Consider the following 22,791-nt stretch of genomic DNA (forward strand, 5'->3'; position numbering starts at 1 on the left):
GTGTTTCTTCAACAGGTGTTGCCTGCCCATCTCTTTTCCCACTATTTGGATTACACACTGCAACAGAAAAGAAACGGTAATTTGAATGAAATTATTATTTTAAGATGAATACATTAAATATTAAGACATAAAAATGTGGACATATGGATTACTGGTAGGCCTAAATGGGAAATAATTTCCTGAAGTGGGATTGATATGGAAACCTAAAAGGCAAAGGTTAAACTGTTAAACCTTAATAGGCCTATGAATAGTGAAGAAATGTAACTTACTAATGATTTTGTGTTTAATTTAATTTAATTTCAACTATACAAATTGAAAATAGTAAAATTAAATGTATTAAAATTATTTATAACTTAAATTTTTGTTACTGGCATTACTCCATTTGAAGTATTATAACAGTTCTCCATAAAAATAAAAACTCACCTGAAGAATTTGTATCATCATCATAGTCTGGTTTATAATTCTTTCCAGATTGTGTTCCATCCCTAACCAGGCAAGTCGTGTTTTCAAGACTGTTGCAATTAAAGTGGTGTAAGTTTTTGATTTGCACTATTTCATTTGTAACAGCTAAGCTGTTTTGTTTTGAGTAATAGTGGAGTGCTGCCACTTATGAGTTATTTTGAGAACTATAACTTAACCACTTTATTCCTAAACAGAGAACATATTTTACAGGTATTGTATATGGTTATTTCATATTCAGTGAAAACTTTATTATTATTATTAGCCACATGGTACAAGGAAGCCTGAGGCTTATGCTGCACCAGCCAAAAAAAAAAAATTTCCGAGTTACCCTGAGAGAGAGAGAGAGAGAGAAGAGAAGTATAAAGGAATCACCAAGAAAGAGAAGAATGATGATATCCAGCTCAGGACTCTGGGTTTGCCCATACTCACCAGATGTGAGCCCCCGGGGTTAACTTACACCACTTGCATTCCCAACCCCTTATGGGGAATATGGATGATCTGACCCTATTTCTTCTGATTAACTGGGTAATTGTGGCATGAAACTAACTTATTTCATAAATGGTGACCCAGCACTTGACAGGTGCCAATTTTCTTTTTAATTTCTGGAAAAAAAAAAAAAATGTTTGGGTGTTTTTGGATTACCCATGAGCTGTACCAATATATCATCTTTTTTTTTTTTTTTTTTGAAAGATTACAGGGGTCAGCAACCTGCGGCTCTGAACATGTAACTGTGGCTCTTTAACTTTTAGCCCACATGAAGCACAGTTTGAAATGGAGTTAGAGGACTTAAAAATCAAGGACATGTGGAGTGCAAGACTAAAATGCCTTAAAACTGATTGAAGATTTGGAGAGGCAAAAGGCTGCCCTTGCAATTCTACACAAATGGACGACAATAAATGAGTTGAAAAACAAGACCAAATTGTGTTCGATGCGTGGAGTAGCGTATATAAATTTAGTGTAAGTCAAGTTTTCACTTGGACTTCTCTCAGTTTTTGGTTCGATGAATTTTTGCAGGTAAATATTTTTGAACATGAACTATATTAAAAATAAATCAAGAAGCCGTCTAAACAATGCGAGTCTCTCAGCATTTTTAAAGGTGAAAATTATGGCATGCTCGCCTGACGTTGAGAGACTCGCTCAAGATGTTCAGCAGCAAAAGTCACATTAATTCATACCTAATTAGATGTTTGTTACATTCTTTTCAGTATTAATAAATACTATTTCAAAAAATATATTTTTTAATAAAATATCTTCCCACTCTATTCCATTTCTTAAAAAGTGTGGCTCTTAGGATTCTCCTTTTTTTTAATTAGAGCAAAAATGGCTTTTCACTCAAAAAAAGGTTGCCGACCCCTGGATTACAGTATTTATTATATGTATCTTTTTTTATTTTTAATAAAAAAATAAATATTTATAAAATGTGGTTTTTTTTTATTATTGTTATCATTTGTTATTTAAAAAAAAAAGCAGGAAAAATATTAATTCTCCTGAAAATTAAAAAAAAAAAATGTATTAGGCAAAAGCATAGATATAAAAATCTATATTTCTGTTCTGGTTTTTTTTTCCACCATTAAGCATGAAAAATTTTAAATGTGTGTATATACATATATTCTTGCTTGTTATATATACAAATACTTTTAAAAAATAATATATATTAAATATTGTACTATACTTCCTTTTTCAAAATTTTATTTCAGATTTGGTGCCCTTCATAGTGTGTGATATGTGATACCTACTTATTTTGCTTTCCACAGAGTAATGTTCATCTTGACTGAACATAGCTTTGTCTCTCCATTGTGACTATATGCCACTGAAAACAAAAATAGTTCCTGTGTGACAGTATATATTTACTTAACTTGTGAGAGTGGAAAGGCAAGTAACCTTGAACATTAACAAATGCATTATTCAAAATGTCATAGCAAAGTGAACACTTCTCCATTCCATTGTACTATTTATGCAATTGAAAATAGTTACATAAATGGTGGTGTGGTACTTGACTGATGTTTAATTTTTAAAAAACTCAGGAGTTATTAATATTTTTAGATTTTTAATCGTTAAAAAGTCTGAAAATTTTATTTTTCTTGAAAAGCACCTGTTAGGTCCTGCAAGATCACTGCCAGGTTAGGAATAAACAGTAGTGTGTGTGTGTGTGTATATATATATATATTTTTTTTTTTTTTTTTTTATGAAATGCAAAGTGACCTCAGAGATGCTGTTTATTTACCCAAGATGTGTTGAATGAGCTTATTAGAAATCTAGTCTTCTCTAAAAGATAAAGCTGAATTTCTTGCCTCAAATAAAGCAGAAATACTTGGTTAAGAAGTAGGTAAAAGTGTCCTATCAAAAATAAGCTACATTTTGGCAGCATTCTTTGCAATAAATGCAAACTGCCATGATATCAATGGACTTTTAAGGAAATGGTCACAAGTATGCATTACATCTGCATGGGTGCCTCTTCATCAACTCTTCACAGTGAAGTTTGAAAGTTTTTATCTAGCTTAACAAGAACACGTCTGAATTTCTTAATTCAGCCTCAACCACCCACAGAGGTAATTTATACCAGTAATTACAACTTGCAGGCTAAAAATAATAATAATAATAAAAAACACTACAGCCTATATCTCTTCCCCCTAATTTGAATTTATGGCCTCCAGTTCCATCTAAGTTTGCAGATGATACAAAGGTTGACATTGTAGTTAATGACAGTAATGATGGTATGCTACTGCAACAAAATCTAGAAAAATTAGGCAGTTGGGGTGAGAAATGGCAATTGAGATTTTAATTTCGACAAATGCAAAGTACTGCATATGGGTAGCAGTAATCCCAGTTTAATGTACCAACTGTGTGTGGTATTACCCTCAGGTAGCAAAAAATGAAAAAGACCTGGGGTAATTGTGTGCAGTCAGATATGAAGTTCTCTGAGCAGTGCAGACAGGCTGCAAGGGTAGCACATGGGGTTTTATCTATGATATACAGGAATTTTGCTAGCATCAATAAGGAGGTGATTATTCCATTGTACAAGGCAATGGTCAGATCACATCTTAAGTACTGTATACAGGTACTTAAAGCCATTTATCCCCATTGCCCATTCTGTTCATATAAAGGAGACATACTGTAATGTGAAGACACTACTTGAAGCAATTAAATGTAGCACTCATCAATGGAAAATCTACATTGACTTCAAAATCATTGGGATATTGATGTGCTTGCAAGGTGTCACATAGGAAACAGCAATATTTTGTTGTTTCCAATGCATATGGGACAGCTGTTCTATTCTACTATGGACCATTAGTATTAGAATTAAAACCTGAATTTTTTAATTTTTATCCCCTTGTGTGTAATCTGAGTAAGAGAAAGAATGCCATCAGCATTGAGATCGATCCATTCAAAAACATCTTAAACACCTCAATGAGATCACCTCACTGGTGCATAGCCTCCAGATGTCACAATTTGCTGCATTGAAGCTTTTCTTGGTAAGGCCACCCTTTCTTTCCCTTCACCAGTCTTGTCCTTCTCTGCACCTGTACAGATCTACATCTTTCCAAAAATCAAGCATCCAGACCTGTATACAGTCCTGTATCCTCTAGACCTGCATGTACTCACAATGTAGCCCAACCACTGCCTTGTACAAGGGACAATCGCCTTCTTATCCCTGATAGCAAAGTTCCTGTGTATTATTGACAAAAGCCGATGAGCTGACAACCTATCTGCATTGCTCAGAGAACTTCACGTCATACTGCAATATTTCCCTCAGATCTTTTCATTTTCCACTGCCCTGATTGTAGTATCACATAGTTTACGTTAATCTGGGAAAATAGCTATCCATTTGCAGTACCTGGCATTTATCAATGTTAATCTACCATTTCTCAGCCTAACTGTCTAATTTTTCAAGATCTTGTTGCAGTAGCATACATTGATTACTCATTAACCATTCTATTAACCTTCATATCATCTGCAAACTTAGACATTAAGCCTGATATACTTTCATCAGTATCATTAATAAATATAGAAACAATAAGAAGCCCAGCACTGAACCCTGGGGGACTCCACTAATAACATTAGTCCATCATCATCATCATCATCAGCCATTTTCAATCCACTGCAGGATGAAGGCCTCTCCAGAAACTTTCCAGTTCCTTCTGTTTTGAGCACTGGCCATCCATTTACTACTCAAAAACTCATGAATTTCATCTATCCACCTCCGCCTTTGTCTTCTAGGTTTTCTTCTAGCTCCTCTTGGGTACCATTCTGTTATTTTCTTAGTCCATCTGTCATCATGTCTTCGAGCTATGTGTCCTGCCCAAGACCATTTTAGTTCTTTAGTTTTGATAAGAATGTCCTTTACTTGAGTTTGCTGCCTAATCCATGTGTTTCTCTTCTTATCTAACAGTCTGATTCCCAATATAATTCGTTCCATTCTTTGCTGTGTAGTTCTTAGCTTCTCTTCCATTCTTTTGGTGAGTGCCCAAGTTTCACTTCCATAAGTCATGGTGGGGAGTATTCATTATTTTACGTTTCAGACAAACTGGGATATTGCTCTTCAGTATGTGACTATATTTCCTGAATGCTATCCATCCAAAATTTATTCTTCTCTTGACTTCCAGCCATTTATCATTATTACAGCTAATAATTTATTTATTTTTGTTACACAGAGCATTAAAATTATGATAAATGAATTAGCTTTCGGCTGGGTGGCAGCCTTCATCAGATTAAAATACTTTGAATGGCAGTTAGAATAGAGATGCACTGCCAGGATGGTACGTCAGACACGTGGTTAATTGTTTGTTGATGTTTGTGGCTGTGACGTATGGTGGTGACGTGGCCAGCGTTTGTCTATGGACAGAATTACTGTTTCTGTGATGGGGTTAAGTTGACAACCACTGTTCCTGTTCAACGAGGTATCCGAGCATTTTATACTTAACGATTCCAACCAGGTGCGCCTTAGGTAATGGTGGGACTTGTCTACAACCACGACATCCCGGTGTGGGTCGATGTCGTGGTGGGTTGTCCAGACATGCTCGGCAATAGCTGAGTGTTCTACATCCGCCAAACGGATCGCCCTTTTATGTTCTGAGAGGCGTTTCTCGAGACGACGACCAGTCTCTCCAAAGTAGCAGCTCGTGCAGTCACGGCAAGAGATGCGATAGACCACACCACTCTGTAGAAGGGTGGGGACAGGTGTTTTTATGTTGGAAAGGAGAGAATGCAGTTTCTTGCCTGGGAAATTTTTGAGCCTTCTCCTGGAGACACATCTTCGTCTTCACTCTCTTGTTTTCCCTCATTCACTAAATTTATAATGATGTCATCGGTCATCTCCTGTTACTCATCCTCATTCATCCAATCTTGAATGTCTTCTGCTGTGATGGGTTCTGAATTTGGAAGATTTTTTTACTACCTCTATAAGCAGAAGATTATCTTCACCATCATCATCTTCTTCCTCGGTTTCACTGAGAATTGTTTTCCAGGACTTCACAAGAGTTGATGTTTTTACTTGTTCCCATGATTCTGCAATCCAGTAAATGACATCTTTCACGTTTATGTTTTTAAGGCTTTCAGCAACAGTTCCACCATTTTCGAGATCTTCCAGGAGTTGTTTTTAAAATTGTCGTTTGTAGTTCCGTTTCAAAGTTTCCAGGACACTTTGATCTAGTGGCTGGATTAGAGACGTTACATTAGCAGGCAAAAAAAAGAGTTTTAATGTTACCAGAGACTAGTTCAGTTTCATCTGGATGAGATGGTGCATTGTCCAGAAGCAACGATGCTTTTTCTGGGAGTTTCTTTTCTGCCAAAAATTTCTTTGTTGCAGGAACGAAGTCTTCATGGAACCGTTTTTTCAACAAACATGAATCCATCCATGCATTTGATTGGTTGGCATACTTACAAGGAAGATTTTCCACATGTATGCGTTTGAAGGCTCTTGGTTTCTTAGCCTTTCCAATAAGTAGAAACTTATGCCTGTGACTTCCTGAAGCATTTGAACATTCCAACACTGTCAGTCTCTCCTTACTATGTCTATACCCAGGCTCTGCTTTTTCTTCTTGTGACTTGAGCGTTTTGGTCGGAAGCATTCGATAATTCACAACCTGTTTCATCACAGTTGTGAACTTGATCCAAACTTAAACCTTCTTCCTCTATGACTTCTGCCAACTTTTTGGTAAAAGACTGCACATGGATCATGGACAAGCAGATAATTTTTCCCCAGCAATGTTCAACTGTCTTACTCCATACCTCTTTTTCCATCTATCTAACCATCCCACACTAGCCATAAATTCATCATCATCACGAAAATTTTTTCTGAAATGTAGAGCCTTTGCTTGTAGAATCAGTTCAGAAATCTGGCTGCCTTTCTGTCTCATTTGCATGAACCACACAAAAAAGTGCTTCAGATGTTTGTTCAAATTCTCCCTTTTCATTGTTTTTCTTCTCATGTGCTCATAACTTTTCTCAGATGATCTTTGTGAACACCATTTTTCAGTGTTCTGTCGATTGCTAACCCAATCTCCTACAGTCAATTCACCTACACCTAGCTCTCTAGCCAGATTTTTAATTGTTTCGCCCTCATCTACTTGTTTGATGGCATCAAACTTAGTCTCTAATGAAACCCCGACACGTTTCCGTTTTACACTCATCTTACATAAAATAAAAATAAAGAAGCCACGCAGAACCGATAAACTAATGGTAGGCTTGACATAGCCGAGTGGTCAGGGGCAAGAATGCATAGCACACATTCCTTGAGTGAACTGGGGTTCAAGCCCGTGACTACTAAATACAATAAATATTTGTATTGATGATTTATTGTAAATTCTACTGACCTGGTTGTTGTGCCAGAGTATAAACAGAAAATTTAATTTTTTTTTAGTCACAAGCGAAATCACCTGAACAAGATGTCAAACTGAACCCGACAGATAAAACTGTTGAAGTTTCGTGGTGAGTGGGTGGAGGGGTGCGTAGGGAGATGAGTCATCAAAATTCCATGAATCAGCACAGTCTGTTCTCATCACAGTCTTACTCATCATACATACTAACACAAACAACTCTTTAAGGCATCACTTAGCCTTTATGTAAAAATTGAGCTAAGAGCTAGCTCGGATAACACGGAACCTCGGAAAATCGGGTCTCCGATATTTGGGACTCTACTGTATTTCCTAGAAAAACAATTGAGCGTTGACCTTAATCATTGAATTTGTTTGAATTTCCTGAGTGTGTGCTCCGCCACTAGCTAAAGCAAATTAAGTTACATGGAGCAGTGAGTGCAACAGAAGGGCCCCGTAAATAAATAAAAAAAAAAAAAAGATTCACATAATGTTTCTTTGCATAAGAAACATAACTGAAATAATTGCAACAAATTGTTTTTAAAAAACGAAAAGACTGTACAGCAATACCTCACTTAGCATGGGTTTCACTATAACATGGTTTTCAATTAAGTTTAAGGCAAAATATTTACTGTACATATTAAAACTCATTCAATAGCCTAGACACGTACTCTACATATATTCTGCATTGTCATAGCCTAGTACGATGTGTACATGTATGCTGCCGTGCCAACTCTATTGTGATAGCTTTTCAAATTTTTCATTTCAAAATTTATTTTTTACCCCTTTAAATACAATTGAAAATATATTTGCATCTTGGCTAGAAATCACTGCCAACAACATGGTTCTGTTTGGCAGCTTTTTTTGCCCAATTTGGCAAATGATTTCACTTGTTTTGAATTGCAAATTCAGACAATTGCCAAAGACATTGTTGAAGATCGGAAAAGACTTGAGGTTTGAAACTTTGGACACTGCCAATGTACGTGATTGCATTGACTCACATGCAAATGGCTTAGATGATGCAGCTCTCTTTGAAATTGATGAGCAAACTGCATATGAAGAAGAGGAAAACAATTCTGAAGTGGCACCAAATGAATTTTCAACAGAAGAATTGGAGAAAGTATTTCGGGGGGTTGACATGGCCTGCAAGATGATTATGAATGGAGATCCGAATGTTGAACGTAGCATCAAGATATGGCAAATTTTACGAGATGGGATTCTATGCTACAAAGACTTGTACGCCAAGAAAAAGAAGAGACTACTTTACTAGACTTTATTATTGAAATGCCTAAATAAACAATAGAGCTTTTTTCTCATCTCTCATGATGTTACCTTTTCATTAATAAAATTTCTGCAATATTTTTTTATTTCAAAACCTTTTAATTGGCTATCAAGTGCAAATTGCTTATAGATTTATTATAATTTGTTTGTAGACTGTTTCTCTTGTATGCATTCAATTAAAACCCATTATAATTATACCCAGCACAGTTTCACATAACACTGAACAGTTTCGGTACCAATAATCAGTGCTATGCAGGGTATTGCTGTACTTTCTTCAATGTGTTTTGCATCTACTAACACAAAATCAAGGAAATTCATCTATTGGAAGCCATACTGGAAACAGAAAAACTTGGTGTAAAACTGATAACACTGCAATGTGCATTTAATAAAAGAAAAGTTTGCTTTATTGTAATAATTTTTAGGGAACAATATTGGTACAGCACACGTTTTCTGGATGTATATTTTTTCTTCAGAAATATTTTCTGGAAACTTCGTTAGAAGTTTCTAGAAAATATTTCTGTTGATAGCTGCGTTATAAACTTCGAAAACTGGTGTCAAAGGAATTTTGCATGACCATTCGTAAAATAAAATAGTAGCAGTGGCGTAACCAGGATTTTTTTTGTCAGACATTCACAAAAAAGGTGCAACTGCCTAATTCTAATCTACCTGTTATTTTTGGTTTTAAATAAGAGGTACCTGAATATCTGTATATGTCTGTATTACAAAAACATTATATTAAACATGCAAATAATAACAAACTATTTTATAAATGATTATTTTATTAATATATTTAGTAAGTTTTTTTTTTTTTTTTTTTAATTGGTTACCTATATTCGTTACATATGATATTCTTTATAAAATATAAGCAGTACTTATACAATTATGAAAATAAACATGTGAAACAAAATTAATTGAAAAAATAATATATAAATAATGAATTATATTGTTTAGGGTAAGGCACCAACTGTGGTCTCCCACAGTTGGTGCCTAAATAAAAGTTAACATTTTTAAAAACTTTGAATAAATACTTAAGTTGCACAATGTATATTGTGGTATTACTTTTCTAAAAATGTGCCACAATACCAGATTTCGGTATCTGGAGGATACAATGTACCTGCTCACCCTACCCTGGCTATGCCACTGAACAGTAGTAATCCTTTATAGCATGGAAAGTGATCTATTACTGTGTGGGTAGTGGAGAATGTTTTCTGCTTCAAATGGATGGAAAGTACCTGTCAATATTCCATTTGGAAATAATGTCAACTGACGTGAAGATAGTAACAATAGGTGTTTTATTCTGAAAAGTCCCTTGCTGTAAAATCAAACAGGAAGTTACCCTTTACATTACCGAAAGTCAGTGCTGGCAGTAGGAGTGTGCAAGTGTGACACTTTCCACAGGTACTGTGCTGTTAATGAAACATGCTTTACATTTAACATTAATATCACATTTCTACTTTCTCTCTACCCCAAATACAAAATATCTTTTCTTATTGTACTGCTATGTTTTCACTATCTATAATTATAGAAATATACACAGCAATAGGTACAGGCAGTGCTTTTTTTGGGATGGTATGCAATGGTTTGGCTTACATGCACCTTTACTAACAGTGATGTGTGACATTTGGATGCAATACATTTTGAAATTTGCAATATTCAGTAAATTTTTTTTTTCACATTTACCTACTATTCAAATAAGCTTATAGTTATTTAACTAAATTAGCATTTTTCGCTGTGTTGTTAAGATATTTGCTATATAAAACATGATAACCATTTTAGGAATTTTAAATTACTCAGTCGGAACTCTGTTTAACCGAACTCCTTTATAGCTAATTTTTCTATTTAGCGAATTTTTTTTGGATTTCCCTTGGTAATTGCATTTAAAATACAGTAGTTTTCGATGAGTGAAGAAAATTTTCATATAACGAATGGATTAGAAGAGATTTAAGGGCACACACAGTTCGTACTTCTGTTCTTCAGGCAATTAGTGCTGCTAATTAAGAAAGCAGCACTAATTGCACAAATTACGAGAGCTAAAGGGATTACCATTTTACAACTTAGTGGTACTTGTAAAACTTCTGACCACCTGTCCCACATACCGAGAAGTCGTGCTTGTGAACAGTAAGCAGATCAAGGGGTATTCCCAAATTCTCTAACAGGACACTACAGTATGCACCCTCTTAGAGAATTAGGAAAGAGTGATTTAGTGAATTAGAGAGGGAAAGTATCCCGTGGGCACCTCCATAGTCAGTTGCAGGAGCAGCAGTGTGTAGCACACACTTCTTGATTAGACTGGGTTCGAGCCTGTGACCACCAAATATTTATGATGTGGAAAGGTCAGGGAATGATCACCGCATATCCCCGGAGCAATATGGCCTTAGTTGCTAATGCTCCTAAACACCAAATAAATAAACAAATAAGCAAAGTATCCCATGAAAAGCTGTCATAAGTTTACTTGAGGTGTCCATCTTTATTAGCATCACAATTACTTTGGTGCCACAAGGTGGAATTTTAAAATTTTTCCATACTGCAAACAAGCGATGAATACTTTCTCGAACAATACTTGAAGACTTCATATGTGAAATTAAAAAAAGAATGGAGTCCTCAAAATGGTATGTTATCTGAATTGAGAACTGTGAATATTGATACTGTCTCTTTAGTATTCAAATAAAAGACTTTCATTCGTTAAAACTGTCTTTAATGAATATTTTTGAATTTTAACCAGAATAATAAGACCATTATACAGCTTGGTCCAAATTACAGCTTGGAAATTACATTTACCTTATATTTTCAGACATGGGTATTTATTTATTTTCAAACTTTAACCACAGTTAGGAAATTTCCCCATAGAATTTAAAAATTCATCTCATTGAAATTAATTTCAAAACTTTATAATTTCACATAATATTTCCGTTTAGGGTACTTGCCCTCAGTTCGAATCCCACCAAATAAAATTCTTTTTATGAAAAAAAGAACATGTATCACCATCCAGCAGCAAAATTTAAAATAAAAAAAATAATAATAATGGAGTTAATAATAATAATTATTTTTTTACTGATTACCTTTTTATAATGTACTCCTTTTGAATTTTTGAGCAATATAGCCAGGGCTCAACAAATAAGTTTGCTTGTGGTGAGTAGCTACAGACTAGACAAAATAGAATGTTTTTATTAGCATTAATAATAATAACCATTCACAGAAGTTTTTGAGACAGCTTCACATATAAAATAATGACAAACAACAATAACCGGCCCCATGATAACAGATAAACACAACCAAATTCCATCCTTGTTTTTGGTTGTGTGTATTTGTGTGGTTGGGGTCATGCGAACCACACTAGCAGTAATGCTGACCATTACCATTATACATTGGTATAATGGTTAGCATTAGTGTTCTTCTTATTAGGACTTTATGCTATTAAACAAAGCACTTTTGGGGGGAAGGAGGTGAGTTCCTTTTTTGTGTGGCAAGTAGGGTTTTGCATAATTTTTAGAGCACTGAGTATAACCCCTTTTAGACCTTGCTGCTCAAAGATAGGGGCCTCAAAATATAAATTAGTATTTTTCAGTGTCCTATTTTTTTGGGATGCAAAAATCAAAGTAGTTCTGCCTACACAGAAAACCATTCTTAAATCAGGGCCTAAAAAAAATAATTCAATTTGGGGATTTTCAATCATCTAGAAACCTGTTAAAATACTTGATATTGCAGAAATGCTACCAGATGTAGTTGCCCATTATATTTGTTTTTTTTTTTGGAAACTGGCACATTTAATAATAATAATAATAAAAAAAAAAATACTGCGGTCTGGAATTTTTATTTATAGATTTCATGCATGTACACACAATTATTTTTATGCAAAATCGGGTACATTTAGTGTACAAGGTTTTTTTTTAAAATCTCATTGAAAATAATCATATTATGCATACTGCTATACAGTATTGGAAAATACATTTGTTGGGCCTGTGAACTTTTATTTTTCTTGGGATGCATCTTCTTGCTATGAAGCTATTATATACATTGGTATAACTGTCAAAATCCCGCAATGTGTGTCTTTTACCTTGCATGCCATGATCGAAGTAGTAAAACAGCAGTTAAAATCATTGAGAAAATAAACACATGGCCCTAATTTCTCAGTTTGTTTGCCTATTTTGGTGGCCATTCACAAATTATGGAGGACAAGATGAGAGAGGGGAAAAAAAAAAAAACTATGATATTTTATGAATGGGAAGGAGTTGCAAGAATGATGAGTAATAGGTTTCTCCCCCATAAAAAAGAAAAAAGTGACTGGAGTATTTCATTATTTAATAGTTGGGGGGGGGAATCAAAACTTTTGTAATTTATGGATAACTCACCCCTCCTTAAATCACTTACAATTAAATATGATTACTTTTTATAAAATTGATACTCTTTGCTTTGTAAATGAAGATAAGGAAGAATGTAATTTAGAGACTGTTTTAAATTCATTTAATTTAATTTAATTTTTTTAGAAATAACTCAGTACACCATTTTTCTAACACTGCCAGTGGCCACAGCATGCACAGAAAGATTTATAAACAATTAAAATGAACAAAACACACCTGAATACAATGACTGTGTGTTTCTTTATATTGAAAAGGTGTGCAAAATGTATTTCTCTGGATGATATAATTTTTGAATTTTATCAAGTGTTATAAAAGAGGTAGTACAATGTGAAATTATGTAAATACAATGTTGTGCATCATTTGTCTTAAAATGATTATTCTATTTGATTTTTTGTTTTAATTTTTAGTTTTTATTTTCTATTACTAGTACAGTAACTAATAAAATTAAAAGTAAATAAAATGCTTTTTTATTGAAATATTAAATCCATTCATATTTCTGATTGGTCCCTAATGCTTCCACAGCTGACTAGACATTTTCCCTTAACTTTCAAATGAACATAAAAAAAAAAGTAACAGCAGGTGCATTGGTATACAAAAGTCACCATTCAGGTTTTTTTGGAAAAAAATCTCTGTGATGATATCCATTAAAATAATGGATGGAAAAGTTACTTATTACAACTGTTCTTATGTTTTGCATTTGAAAAGAGCACAACCATGTTATCACCAGCTGTTGTTTAAGTTAGTTTATTTTTGTTATTTCTGGAATGTAATTACCTCTCATTATTTAAATTTGTTGTTTTCAGGTAGGGTGTAAAAATGTTCTGGATTTGGATTTCTTTCACAATGCTTTATTTGCTTTCTGGGACAAATGGTAATAGACCTAATTTTGTCATCTTTCTTGCTGATGACCTAGGCATTGGTGATGTGGGCTGCTTTGGAAATTCAACAATCAGTACTCCCAATATTGATGCAATTGCTACACATGGTGTTAAATTAACTCATCATTTGGCAGCAGCTTCAGTTTGTACTCCTAGTCGTGCTGCCTTGCTAACTGGTCGATATCCTGTTAGACTAGGTAAGTAACATTATTATTGTTATTATGGAGAATCAAATAAACTGAATTTTAACTGATTACTTTTTTTTTTTAGTGTATTGATTATTTTCTGAATTTTTTGTGGATTCAATGTTTCTTTGTTTTGCCATTGATAAGAATGACTAGTGAATAATTTAGCCCATTGCCACTTCTGTGGAGGGGCATAAGTGTTCTCCCCAGGACCTATTGAATGGGTGCACCACCCAGTAAATATAATTGACCGCCCAGTTAAAATTTAAGCGATTCTCACAGTGCCGTATGGTACTGCTTACTGATCTCAATCAATATTAATTTGAATATACTATGCGATCAACATCAATGCGACAGGAGCGTATAATGTTAAATTATGCAATTAATTTAAATTTTTACTCTGGATCGCTTAAGTCACATTTATAAATTACAGAAAATTTTATAATATTGCAAATTTTATAATATAGTATTACTTCTCCACCCGGCTGGTAAAACTTTCTGGAGAGAACACTGAGCATTATTTTGAACCTCACTTTTTTTTTTTTTTTTTTCATATCAGTTCTTTTCTGCTCAGTTTTGTTCACCAACTGTAATTTGCAATAACTTTCAAAGAAATGTTCCTCCCTTTTGGTTTCTCAGTTAAAAATTCTCTCCATTGAATGGAGGCGCCTCCGTAGCCAGGTGGGAAGGAGCAGCAGCAGTGCGTAGCACACGCTTCTTGATTAGACTGGGGTTCGAGCCCATCACCACCAAATACGGAGGATGCGGAAAGGTCAGGGAATGACCACCGCATATCCCGGAGCAATATGGCCTTAGTTACTAATGCTCATAAAAACCAAATAACAAACAACAAAACCATTGAATGGATCAAACTGGCATCCACACACCAGAGTTGTAATTGTAAATAGGATAATAGACTGCTTCTAATGTGCATAAATATAAACAGATATTTACTGTACTGTTTAGGCAAATTTTTCTAACTTCTGCATGGACAATGTAGAAGTTATTTGCATACTTTAAATTAACAATGATAATCATTTCTGAAGATTTGGACATATTATTTTGTATTATGCCCTGTAGTTCCATTCCTTCCTTATGGAATATTTTGAAAGTATCTTGAAATGGCACTGCAAAGGTATGAGGTGTGGCTATTAAATAATGAGACTGTTGCAATAATGAAAACATAATGAAATATTTTGTACCTTATAAGTTATCCCCTTAAAAAATAATTGCCTTGGGTTTGTACACACTGTTCCATACAGTTCTTCCAACACAGAAATGTTCTGGAAGTCATCTTCTGTAAGCCCTTTTAACACTTCAGCCATTTTTTTTTCTGAATGTCTTCAGTGGACTGAAAATGGATTCCCTTAAGTACACAGTAATAAAGGCTTCCTTTAATATTGTTCTGTATATATTCTATATGTACGTTTACATACAAGAATGTTCTTGGAGTTGTAGGTTTATTATGGCAATATCCTCTCCTTATCTAGAGAAAGGGTGCCCCAACACAAGCGTATATACTCTTTGCAATTATATACTATATGGTCATAACCTTTCTTTTGAGTGTGGCTGTGCACTTCTGCAACTCCTGCTTGCAGAGTTGAAAATTTGCATAGAACATCTATCAGATGTTGATTCAAGACTGTCTATTTCAAATTCTGCAGGGTAGTTTTGTTTTCTGCCTCCAGGAAATATGATGTGATAATCACAAAAAGATTGAAATTATGTTTCTGCTGAATGTTCCAGATTTTATGTGGTTTTAGAATTGAGCATATGTTTTAAAGGGAATCATTGAAGCTGGGATGTGTTTATTTGGGAATTATTTTTGGCTGTTTGCCTCAACTTTTGTGACTTGACTACTAATATATTGGCTATTTAAGATATAGTAGGATCAGTATGATTTTTGGCATAGGCAAAGAAAGCCAACACGAGAACCACAGGAAACGTCGGCTAACTTATGTGGATAATTAGCTTCCCAATACCTCATTCTAGCTCTGCTCACTCAGTAAACAGACGGTAGGTGTTATCGGAGTGGAGCAGAAGTCGAGAACGATATATTGATTGACAGGTGGGCATGGAAAATGATGTGCTAATTGGTGCATGAACACAACAGATGGTAACATTGGTTTAGTATCACTTGCCCTAATCTCAGAAGCACTAATGGTCACTTGCCTCAATGGTAACTTGCCCTAATTGCGCATGCCCTAATGAACGCTTTCCATAATGATAAAAAATGTCAGGTTACCTCCACTTGAATCCCATGGGGGCTTTGAACCCCTCCCAAAGTGGAGGGGGTAACCTGACCTTTTTTCTTTAGAATCATGGGTGAACTAGCGCATAAATTGTTTATTAAAAAAATATAAATTTTTTTTACTGTATTTTTATTTTAAAGACACTTGCCGGATACACACGTATCATAACGGCAATCAACACCTCAATAGCTATTCACAATACACACACACACACACACACACACACACACACACACACACACACACACACACACACACACACACACACACAAAGAATCTTTCTTTTCCTATTATTTCCTAACCTTTAAGGTTAGGTCACAAAATATAAGGAACCCTTTTCTATTATTTCCTAACCTACCATTTAAGGTCAGGTTATGAAATAAAACGAAAAATAAAGAAACCTTTTCCTTTTTCCGTAACCAAACTTACAGAGCTATGCCAAGGGTGAGGTGAACCAGGCTCCTGCCTCAGATTAAAAGCTGAAAAGGGGTGCCAAAAGAAAGATTAAATAATTGCCAATGTTGCCATGCTCAACAGTAGGGTGCATTTTAGTACCTAGCCTCAGGTACTAAAATGGCTCGGCACGACCCTGCAAACCAAAATCAATAATACAGTAAAAACACTCATGAACTCCAAAAATCTGCTTTTAATAATGAGAACAAAACATAATGAAAAACATAAAAATGAATGGAACGGAACTTTTTCAGAAAAAAAAAAAAAAAAAAAATTCATGAATACAAATCATATATTTGAACCTCATAGCTATTCACAATTTGAGTAATTATATTCTGAAAAGTATCTTCATAATTTTTCCCATAAATTTGATACCACATATTCGTGTGACCCGTCAACATATGGGAATATGTTGACGGGTTGCATGAATCAATATATGTGGCGTCAAATTTATTTATTAAGTGTGGCCTCATACTTTTTAGTCTCTTCCACTGGGCTTCGATGTTATCCGTATGTGTTCCTATATGTGGATCTACAAAATGTTCCTTGCGTTTCGTCGTTAAATGTTTAATTTTTTTTTCTAAGGCCGTAATATGCCTGTATCCACGCCATTCATCTGTTATTGATGGTAGTATTTTTCTTCACTGCTTTTCTAATAATGCATAAAAGAGTTTTTGCTTTCCAATTTTTTATGAATTTCATGAAGACGAATTTTTATTCTCTTTCAAATACTCCAAACATCCATTTCTTCTTAGCAGTTAAATTTCATCCCATGTGATGAAAACTGTATGCAGATGAAAACTGTAAGCAGATGAAACTGTATTGGTTTTACCAATACAGTTTCATCTGCTCCTACAGTTTTCCCCGATCCACCCAACTTAATGGGTTTTTTAACAACTGCAATTCACAAATATCTCTTAGTTTCTTATAAAACTTAATTGTTGTTACTTTCGAAATCGCCAGATGGAATGCTGTCATAGAAATCTCCAGATGGAATCTGTTTACTGGCTTGCACGTTGACCAAAAGTACAGTTGTGCCCCTGTATCCGCTGATTCATTACCCGCAGTTAGCCACAGAAAAAAACCGAAAAACTTAACATGTACTACTTGCATGTCCAATACGATGCTTCCCTTTGTTTTTTTACAATGTTGATTTTAAATCTAATAGCTTCCCTTTGTTTTTTTACAATGTTGATTTTAAATCTAATAGCTTCCCTTTATTTTTTACAATGTCGCGTATAGTTTGAATTTCAAGTTTTTGTTTAATTGAAAGCACAACTCTTGCATTTGCCCATCATTTTCACAATTTCTAAACAAAAAAAAAAAAAAAAAATTCCAACATCCCTGACAAATAACGAAACAAAATTTGCCCTTTTTTGGTGCCACGAACACAACAATCGATGCGATGCACTAAATCAAACTAAACATTTGGTCTTTTTTTTTTTTTTTTGTTTTGAGTGGTAGGTGTGAAGACAGTGGGGGTGCAAGATAATGGGGACACTAATCTCCCAATGATGACTTATAACACCAGTTCTTGTCGCTTATTTACGACTTGCAAAATATCTGTTTATACCTCTTCTAGTTATTACTTGAATTTTATGTTTTCTGTTTCTTTTTTTTTTTTTTTTTTTTTTTAATTTGTAGTCTTGAAGCGTCCCGGTTAATCCAATCCTGGTAAATCGAGAGTCTGCTGTATTTTATTATTACCATATTTAACATTGATAATGTCTTACTGTATGTTTAATTTATCAATTAAGCTTTATTATACGTATGTATGTACAAGAAAATCACGTTATATATGGGGTCAGCAGGTGTTCACTTATATCCTCAGTTTCAGCCATCCACAGTAGGTCTTTGATCGTATCCCTTGCAGATGGGGGGGGGGTCTTACTGTATATAATATACATTATCTTTTTTAATGGAAGTTTTGTATTTTCCATAAAACTATGTTTTAATAAAGAAACTTGCACAGAACTTTCCACTTGACTCTGTTCGTGCTTCAATTAATTTAAAATAATCATTGCACTTGAAACAGTACAATTTTGGTCTTTTTAATTTAGTTTTCATCAAAAAATTGAACAATGTTTTATTTTCCTTAAAAATTTCTTCCATCTTTAAAAGATTCATTGCTTACCTGTTTACCATTCATTACGAAACTAATTATGCACCATTCTTAACTCATAAAACACATCATAATGTCAACCAACGACTACACAGTAGCTTATCGTCTGCCATGCCCACCATCAATCATTTCATCGCTTGCCACGCCTACCTTGCAATCAATATATCGTTCTTGACTTCTGCTCCAGACTGATAACACCTACCATCTGTTTACCGAGTGAGCAGTGCTAGAGTGCCGTATTGAGAAACTAATTTTCCGGGTAAGTTAGCCGACATTTCCAGTGGTTCTTGTGGTGCCTCTGTAGCCAGGTGTGAAGGAGCAGCAGTGCGTAGCACATGCTTCTTGATTAGACCGGAGTTCGAGCCCAATCACCACCAAATACGGAGGATGTGTAAAGGTCAGGGAATGACCACCGCATATCCAGGAGCAATATGGCCTTAGTTGCTAATGCTCCTAAAAACCAAATAACAAACAAACAACAGTGGTTCTTGTGTTGGCTTTCTTTACCTTAGCCTGATTTTTTTTTAAATGATTGCTACTAAAATAGATTGTGTACAGCCATGTTTTTCACCTCTGACACATTAGTGAGATCTGCCAGTCATTTAAAATAGCTTGATCCAAACTGAAGTCTTGCTTTTGCATTGCAATTTCCTGCATGACTAGAACTGAATGAACCAATAAAAAATGACCAATGAAAGAGGCTTCCATTCAATCAATGGCAGACATTGCTGCTGGGACTCAAGCAGCTACTGTTGTGTCAGTAACCTTTTGCACATGCATTTGTGGAAGTTGGCAGTGCACCTCTTTGAACCTATGCTGTAATGGTCACAAATAATTTCATTGTTGACATGTAGTTTTCATAAATTCTTCTTCTTATGATTATTTTTTTTGGTTAGTTGTTGGCGCATCGGCTTCTGTGGCCATAATGCACAAATTCTTATTTAGCATAACAATAACTGAAGATAGGAATTTCGTTGTTGTGCGGGACCAAGCCCATGCAATTTTATGTCTTGATTTATTTTGTGTAAGCATCAAGAGGACTCTCAAAGGAAATAAGATTGGTTGAAAACTTGAATCTGCCATGTCCAACTTTGCTAAGATAAGTAAGCAGTTTTAATCTGTTGATCCATCATATGTATAGCAGATGGAGTAGTGGAAGAAACAAACAATGTATCCTTGAAATATAAGGAATACTGGATCTCACCACTAACATGGTAAACTATTGTAGAACCCCAGTGCAAAATTTGATTACAAGGCATAATATTTATGATCTTTCTTAAGTCTATGAAATGAAATTTTGTTGCAGCCTTCTGGACCCTTCTGAAATAAAGGAAGGTGTCTTTTCAACTTTATAGACAAGGGAAGGTCACAGTGCACAAATATAGCAGAGACAGAATTCATTTTGCTCTTTGTGTGCTGCTGTATCATTGGTTCAATATAAATATATCAAGGTGTCTGGGGTTCCCTTAGTGAATGTGTATGTTACATCTCTGGATCTTGCCTTGCTGTGATGAGTCTGTGCAGGTAGCACACTGGTATCATCACCGGGTGGAAAAGGCCCAGGTTCGAATCCCGTCAATGACGCGAGGAACTTTAATAGACATTTTTCACTCCTTGGCTGAGTTAATTGGTCTCAGGCGTAGATAGCAAGGTTTTTCCCCCAGAAACTGGGGTTTTTTTCATCCAGCAAAACAGGAAAATCGACCATAGAACACATTCAATTTACAGACACAATAAATAAATAAATGGGTATATGTAAGAAGTTACAGGTGGCTGTAATATAATAGTTTGTAATAGTTTTTGCAATGTCAATCATAACCTCAGAAGATATGACTTATTTGTATGAAAGATGATGAGCAGATGCGAGTTTTGCTCTGGAGACAAAACATGGTTTTCACCACTTCAATCCCTAGTAGCAAGTGGTGATATTGCACCAGATGATGAGTCACATACCACCTGATATTGTATAGTAAAACAGAATGTTGGCCATTACTGTGTGAAGTGGATGCCACATGTATACCCCTAATTATATTGGGTTCCATCAAACCTGGGTGTCACCTCCTGCATAATAGTTTTGTACATGATGGATATACCAATCTTTACTAACTTGTCCCACCAGCTTGAGGTGCAAGCAGAGCATTTGGTCATTGCAGATTGACTGGGCTTTGCTGAAATATCGTCCACTTGACTCATAGGTGAGATCCAAATATCAACCCCTTTAGTGTTTGCAATTCCCAAGTAGCAGCCTTAGCTATCATCAATGGAAGAATGAAGAGTATCACTATTTAGTTAACTAGTTATCAAATGAAAAATATATATGAAATATAGATATGATTTGAAAAAAATATATCAAATGAAAAAAAAATAAATGAATGCTGACTTTTCCATATCTTCCCATGCTGTGATGATGGATCCATTCCTTAAAAAAATTAAATAGTGAAAACTTGCCTATTTTGCATAAATGAGTAATAAAAATAGTCTAGCTATATAATCGTGAAAGTTGCTTCATTGGGCCTCCATCCTTTCCAAGGTCGATGTGATGGCTGAGACTGGCGGTACCTGATGTCGCTCCCAATAACTACCATCAGCCACTGGATGCAAAAGCCAAAGCTAAACAGGTCTCCACCTCCATAGCTAGATGAAGGTGAGAAGTAGAAATATTGAGCATACTGCATCAAGCATGGTACATGATAAAGTCACTTGCGTTCAGGCCTTAGGCAGAGGGATTGGTGTGGAAAGTCAGAGACAGTCTCCCAAGAAAGAGTGGAGCAAGTGGCACTATCCACTGTATAACTACCACAAGGGAAGGGTAAGACCATCCAGCCCAAACAACTGGAAGTGCTTCCTGCATAACTGCACTGACAATGTATGAAGTGGAGCAGCAAAATGAATGTGTTCATCATGTGAGGATACTATGAAATGACTAAGCTGGAGACTGATATGACAATGTTCATGATGAAACTACACACAGAGTGGTTGGAATGGTTCCCAACTGTTCAGGTCACCGAACAGCAAATAGCAGACCATCATGAAGAAGTTAATAGCTCCTGCAATCTTGTAAAAAATTAACCCATTGCAGCCAAAGTGGAAATAGATAAGGTTGAGATACTCAGAATAGAAGAAGAGTGGAAGAAAGCCCTAACAGAATTTGAGGATATGGACCACACAAAGACCCACACCATACTAAAGCATAGACTGAACAGAATCCTGTGGCAAGTCACAGACTACCTCAATTGACAAATAATACCAGATTACTGCAGCAACATGAAGTAAACTAGAATACAATCTGCATGTTTACTGTGCAGATATAGCACCAGGATGAATGGAAGAGAAACCAGAGACCAACTGAAAACAAAATGCAAATACAAGGAACCACCAGCCTGGGAAAGAAGGCTGTAGCAGAAGAGTTAAGAGTGAAGATAGGCTAACTGACCCCAGTACCAACTGGGTAACAGAAGTAAGAAGTTCATCAGAAAAGAAAGATCATCCTTAAGAAAGACAACATCCACAGCAAACATGAGACCTATAATAAGAGGACTGAAGAATATCTGGACACCACCAAGCAGAAGCTCCATGCATTCTGCAAGTCTTCTCTGATAAAAGGAGAGTGCCTGGAGCAAAACAGATAACTGGATATTTGATGAAAACTAGAGAGCCTTCTACAGGAATATTGGACAAGAGCAGAAGAATGGCAACAGACAACCCCCCCCCCCGACCAGAGGACACTCAAGAAGTTCTGGGGAAACCTATGGAGCAACACAGTTATCCTAAATGGCTGTGCCTCCTGGATAGACCTAGAATGGAAGAAAACCCAAGGACATATATGACAGAATGGGAAATTCAGGAGGAAAAAGTACGACAGTCAGTCAGGAAGTGTCAAAACTGATGAACCCCAGGGATTGATAATATCAACAACTGCTGAACTTCTTGTATCAGAGCCGACCGGGCTAGCCAAGTGGGTAAAGTACCTGCCCGGCAACCCAAAGGT

The 22,791-nt window shown here is 35.4% G+C and overlaps 1 protein-coding gene across 1 annotated transcript in view; it reads left to right on the top strand.

Moving 5' to 3' along the window:
• Positions 1-13,723: 13,723 nt before the first annotated feature.
• The window catches only part of LOC150076916 (steryl-sulfatase-like), a 54,139-nt gene continuing 45,071 nt past the window's right edge, over positions 13,724-22,791 (top strand). Inside the window, exon 1 of the mRNA XM_090385732.1 lies at positions 13,724-13,988. Within this exon, the coding sequence (XP_090241858.1) occupies positions 13,730-13,988 (259 nt within the window). The 5' untranslated portion in view covers positions 13,724-13,729. The remainder of the gene's footprint in view (positions 13,989-22,791) is intronic.

This window comes from Mastigoproctus giganteus, chromosome 12, assembly GCF_048544385.1.
Source record: "Mastigoproctus giganteus isolate SK-2022 chromosome 12, ASM4854438v1, whole genome shotgun sequence".
Taxonomy (NCBI): domain Eukaryota; kingdom Metazoa; phylum Arthropoda; class Arachnida; order Uropygi; family Thelyphonidae; genus Mastigoproctus; species Mastigoproctus giganteus.